The 6,424-nt window shown below is 36.7% G+C and overlaps 1 protein-coding gene across 1 annotated transcript; it reads left to right on the top strand.

The window, feature by feature from the left end:
- Positions 1–2,868: 2,868 nt before the first annotated feature.
- RGS1 (regulator of G protein signaling 1) lies at positions 2,869–6,161 on the top strand (the record flags this gene model as incomplete). The annotated part of the gene is made up of 5 exons (XM_084245226.1): positions 2,869–2,966; positions 3,332–3,412; positions 3,820–3,881; positions 5,136–5,299; positions 5,976–6,161. 5 exons carry the CDS (start codon positions 2,869–2,871, stop codon positions 6,159–6,161), a joined length of 591 nt encoding a protein of 196 aa, XP_084101352.1.
- Between the last annotated feature and the right edge of the window lie 263 nt (positions 6,162–6,424).

Here is a 6,424-nt window from a genome sequence, read left to right as displayed (position 1 = left end):
TCTTCCATTGGGTTTTTATCAAATCCTTTACAATTTCAACCAGAGCCATTGATTCACAAAGTTACTATTTTGTTTTTGTTTGTTTTTTAAAGATTTATTTATTTATGCATACAAGAGCTGGGGTTCAGGCCTTGAGATGTGGGGAGGGGGGTAAGAGGATTCACCAGAGACAGAGTGGGGAACAGAACAGGCAGACTGACTGAAATACACTGCTGAGGGGAGCAGCAGGCGAGACAAGAGAGGTCTGCTTTGCCATGGGGGTATCTCCTTGGCTGGCGAGGGATTGAACTCATGCTGCAGAGTCTGCGGATTGCTTCATAGTGTGGTGCTTAACCCCTTGCGCCACCAGGGAGGCCCACAAAGTTATTTTGATTCTTTATCTTGTCAGAATGTATTTCACAAAGAGGAATCATACAGTGACACCGAGTGCAATTGATAGGGAACTTTCAATATCCTGTCCTGGACTCAGCCCTTACTGATAACACCTCATCCAATTTGCCTACTTCCTGCACATATAAGTTTTGCATGACCTTACAAGCAACTTCTACATTAGTAGACCATTGAAATAGCTTCAACAGCCAACTTTAATATAGCAAGATCAGTTGGAAACCACCCCCATCAGGAGTTTAAATCTCTATTTGGGTTTGAAAGCAATTGTAGTTGCTTCACATGTTTGAGCCTGAATGACTATACTGTGGCAACAAAAGATCGGTGATTTAAAGGAATCATTATTACGTGAGAGAGATATGAGAGAAATACTTCTAACTCTATTACAATTTCCCAATGTGGTGTCAAGAGGATATTTTTTCTGCAAACTATTTTTCCTATCCAAAGAGGGTTTAAGGAAACTGTTGCATCCTTTTCCCTCCCGTGAAAGATTGATAAGTGTGCATGGACATACTGATGGCTCTCAGGTCTGCACTGATCGATTTAAGAACCTTATTCAACATTAACCCAACATCTCCCAAAAAATTACATGGTCCCATAACCTTTGCTACTGCCACTGCTGTAGCTTTTAAAATGCTTATTAGTATTCAAAGGAACTACTGTTACAGAAACACATCTTGGAAATTGTCAGTATATTTGCATAATAATAACAGGAAGCCATTAAAAATAAATTTTGAAACATTTTTCTCTAACATAACTTACCTACAGTTATCTAAAGGAATGAGAGTACTAGATAAACAAACATGAGCAACACTGAAGATTTTAATAGAAAGTGTGGAGTGAACCACAAAAATACACAAACGCACGCCTTATGTTATATGGCTTTGAGCCTGTCAGTTTTGTTTGGGTCTCTTTCAAAGTGGCCAGCTCATCTCATTAGTTTTCATTCTTATTGCACCGAGTTATCTACTTAACATCAAATGATGATTGTCACATACAACATAGTAAATGTTCATGACCATGTAGTGAGATTTGTAATATTACAAATGTGAATCCTTCAAACATTTTCATCCTGAGCATATAACCAAGAAAGGAAAAGTAATAAATACTTTCTTCCTTTTTGTCAGCTTTAACCTAATCAGAAACTTCTCTAAGAAAAAAATTGTTTTGTCTTTTCAGGTACAAAATCCAGAGGTTTAAGTTAAACTGGACAGTCTGTAAGTAAACCACACACCATACATTACCTATATAAGCTTATATTGCACTAAATCCTCTCCCCTGACCAATTAGTCTTCAAATTCCTTAGGTTGTTTTTTTTTTTTTTTAAAGATTGATTTATTTATTTATACAAGCACTGGGTATAGTCAGAAGCATGGGAGGGTGAGAGAATTCGCCAGAGCGGAGAGCAGAACAGGCAGACTGACAAGGTACACTGCTGAGGGGAGCAGCTGGTGGCAGGAGAGGTCTGCATGCCATGTGGGACCCTCACCCAGTGTCCGGGATTCAAACCTGTGCTGCAGAGGTTGCAGGCAGCTTTGCAACCCAGTGCTCAACTGCTGAGCCAGTGGGGAGGCCCAGTTTTTTTTATTTTTAATAGTTAGTCTTAATTAAAGCCAGACTATATTTCTCCAGAGGCCCTGCAAAAATCTGAAAGATCATCATCTAGGAAGCACCCATTATTGGTCAATTCAAATATACTCTTTTTTTTAACCTTAAGGAGATTTTCCTCTGATAGCATCAGTTTATTTACTTCTGATGTCACATTTTTTCATGAATGTAAATAAGCTATACATTTATTTAATTAGAGTTTTGTTTTAATTTTGCTTTATTTTTACCCTAAGCAATAATCGTCTTATATAACACTAGTAGAATATCTAGCATGCATATGGGAAGGCACTAACAAGGAGACTTCTTACCATTGATATTGAAGTAGGGGGTGAGGGTTAGAGTAGGGAAAAGGGAAAAGACCCTTTCAAATCTCTCCTCCCTATCAGAAATATATAGATATACAAATAAACAAAAGCATTTGTTTATTTATACTATTTCCTGAAAGAAAGAAAAAAATAATATTTTGATCAGATGAATTTTATAGTCAAGGAATATGCAAGGCTGAAACATATCGGTGAAGCAGGCAATTTTTAAGGAGAGACAAGGATGCCCTAGAACTTTCACACTGTGGTGTGTGTGTCTGTATGTTTAACGTTCTTTCTTTTTTTCAAATCAAGTGACCTGTTCTCATTTGGTTAAGTTTCAACCACAAGACATCACTGCATGCTTTTTTTTTTTTCAAGACACACGTCACAACACACTGAGAAAGGGGGAACTTCCAGTGTCTGTGGTAATATCACTTGATAAACAGACTTCTTTGAACAGCCAGAGCCCATTCCTCTCACTATATAAAGCAGCAGAGACAGCGCTTGGCAGACACTCGCTGTGTGAGAACTAAGCGAGAAGCAATCATCTCCACCCAGAAGAGGTAATATGCCAGGGATGTTCTTCTCTGCTCACCCAAAAGAACTGAAGGGAACTGGTCACTCACTTCTAGACGACAAAGCACCAAAAAGGAGGCCTAAGGTTTTGTAAGTTCACTCAGTGTCTCACTTTGTGACCCTGACATAGATAATCTTTAAAGAAAGAAGGATTAGGAATGAATGGGAGAAATTATGAGCATTTAACTAAGTCAGATTTGAGCAACTACCTGTTGTGAGTTATAGTGTATCCAAGTGCAGTAAAAAATGAATCATGAGAGGGAATTAAGTTAGATGGGATTTTTTCCCAGATGTTTGCTCCTAAAATTGGCTTTATCTTTAATATTGCAAAATGCTGTATCATATTTTTATTATTGCCTTATTCCTTGAGAAATTTATTTCATGCTCTTTTTTTTCTAAAATTAAAATGTATTCTACTGAGAAAATATGAATGTTCAATTTTGTGTCTTTTGTAGTGGAATGGACATGAAAGCTTATCTGAAATCTATGCTGCCACATCTGGAATCTGGAATGAAGCGTTCCAAGTCCAAAGACATGTATGTACATTCATACTCTGACCTGTCATTAAGTGTGGCCTATGCATTAGCACCGTGTTCTACCTAAAGATTCATAATACTGCTTATAATACTGCTCATAAGAAATAAATCCTATTAAAAAGTCTAATAAATTAGACTATATTAGCACCAATGAAAATTAAATACAAAGGAGTGTCTGCACATTTGACATCTATCAGTTGTTGGATATTATCAATAGAATTCAATTTTCTCACATTTCATTAGCAGACATTTTCATAAAGATAGCCATTCTAAGGGACATTTTCTCTTAAACTTTACTAAAATTTATTAAAACTAGAATCTAAGTTTATAGAGTGATTGATATTCTAATTCCATTTGTGCCGATAGAAAAAAATTTTCACTAATTTATGTGAATTTCTCCCCTGCAGACTGTCTGCTGATGAAGTAATACAGTGGTCTCAATCTCTAGAAAAACTTCTTGCCAATCAAAGTAAGTATAGATTAATAATTGAATGCTTCTGGCTTCAGCTCAATATCCTAATGCATTGAATGACTTCACTAAAATATAGCATTCCAGATAGGAGAGCATGCAGAAAGTTATATTCTTGTTTTTCTATGATCATGGTAGTTTCAGATACTATGCTTCATTATAGTATAATATTTAAAAAAGTCCTCAGTTCTGCCACTGTCCTTTGACAAATCCATCAAGATAATTAGGTGTTTCCATGGATCATTATAATAAGATTGAAAATTATGCTGGGATTCTGAAGTAAGGTTTTTAAAAGTAAAGCATCACTATATGAACTACCATTCTGAATGCAACCTACAGATTGCATTTTTGGCTGTTGAATATAAGGAGTTGGATTTATTAAGTCAATTCATTATTTCATCAGTCGTGCATTTATTAACTCACTCATTCACCCTGCTGGTATGTGGCAGGGATTGCAGACACAACAAGGATTCACAAATGATAGTGTCTCGCTGCCTCGAAGGCAGTGGAGATATCATATATAATTGATTATGTAAAATGTGATGCCTGTTACAGCATAGATACAATGAAATGAATTTAAACAGATTTTTGGAGGGAGTTTTTGATGAGAATAAGTAAGGAATGAAAGCAGTCTGTCCCCTCCCATGATGGGCACTGTAGCTCTGCTGAGATTAGGCCCTTGTTTGAGTTGGTCTCTACCCAATGGGTGATCTTATCCTCTTCTCCCCATAAACAACCTAAGGAGTCTTGTCTGGGGATCAAGTAGTTCAAGATGCTTCACCCATCTTATTATCTGACTTAATTTTGGCTTCAGCTAAACAAAGGGGTAAAGATGTCCCATCAAAATGCCTCAGTAACATAGGTGACACAGAGGCCTCACTCATTGGTCATTCTGATCAATATGAATTGAGTAGGAAAATTATATTTGTTAATGATTAACAGGATGTCAATGGCCTTTGTCAACGTTTGCTTTGCTAAAATACTCTATATTCCAACTAAAAGTTGGTATATAGAAGTAAAAATATGGTTCTGTAATCAAGAAGGGATCCTCTCCGTGTCCTTGTGACTATTTTTAATGCCTGTATCATTTAATGCCTGTATGTGGCCTTCCCATTTCTGCAAACTATGACAGCTATTCCAGCAGAAGCTTTCCCTTTTACATAGAGAATGCAATAGTATTTTTTCTTGCAAATTTCTTCTTCAACTTAATCATTCATTAATTTGATTTTCTCACCCCTCACCTTTTCTTTTTAGCTGGTCAAGATGTCTTTGGAAATTTCCTAAAGTCTGAGTTCAGTGAGGAGAATATTGAATTCTGGTTGGCTTGTGAAGACTATAAAAAAACAGAGTCTGATCTTTTGCATTGCAAAGCAGAGAAGATATATAAAGCATTTGTACATTCAGATGCTGCTAAACAAGTAAGTATTAAGATCATTGTCATCAGTTTACTTTTAAAGAACTTAGACCCCCCAAAAAAGTCATGATTTCACTGTTAGCTATCAAGGTATATTCATATAGTTCACTGCAGCAATCATCTTATGTTCTAGATTTGTGAATATTTCAACACAGTAGGTGAAAAGATTGATCTTGAGAAACCACCTAACTTGATAGCAATGGAGGAAGGAGTATTTGCCCAGAATTTCATGTCAGTCACCCTTATGCGCTATCTCATCTGGGATTAGCATAAAATACAAATTAATTTAATGCCTACAATCGCAATGGAAAAAAATATTTTCAGTTAATAGTAGTGCCCACCTTCCAGTTTATTCTTGGTCCCAGAAGATGATAGTTGCACAAGTTCCTTCTCTATCTGTAAATTCTAAATGTCTTTGTCACTTTTTGATGCATGTATCACCTTGTGTGGTGATTTAAATTTTTAATGTCTGCTCTTTTGCACCACCCAAATACACCATCAGTTTACTTTCTCTACTCTAGAACAGAGCTGGTTGAGAACAGACATCCAAGAGATATATTTGAACTGATTTAACTGAGTACACAAAACCACTATTTGAGGTGCTTCAAAAAAATAGAGTAACATCATAATTTTTGTGATAAATTGGAAGTGTTGGTTAACTAATGAGGATTTCTTTTTAGATCAATATTGACTTTCGCACTCGAGAAGCTACTGCAAAGAAGGTCAAGACACCAACTGTCACCTGTTTTGATGAAGCCCAAAAGATCATCTATACTCTCATGGAAAAGGACTCTTACCCCAGGTTCCTCAAATCAGACATGTACTCAAATCTTCTGAATGACCTTCAGGCTAACAACCTAAAGTGACAGGTCCATGGATGGTGGGAATTAAAGACAGCATGAAGTACAAGAGGAATGTGCCAGTTGGCTCCCTGGATGAACAATGGCCTTTTTGGGTGACTGGATGGACCCCGGGGTAAAACAAATGATTCAAATGGATTAACATGGATGTGATTCAGGCACAGAACTGAAAAAGCATAAGCAAGATGAAAATTAATTAAGAGACAGTAGATGCAAGGAGATACTGTGGGACTGTGGGAAAAAAAAACTGTGGGCCTAGAAAATCCCTC

The sequence above is a fragment of the Talpa europaea genome, assembly GCF_964194135.1.
Source record: "Talpa europaea genome assembly, chromosome: 10".
Taxonomy (NCBI): domain Eukaryota; kingdom Metazoa; phylum Chordata; class Mammalia; order Eulipotyphla; family Talpidae; genus Talpa; species Talpa europaea.
Note: the sequence above shows the minus strand (reverse complement) of the source record. Positions and strands in the feature narration are given on the sequence as shown.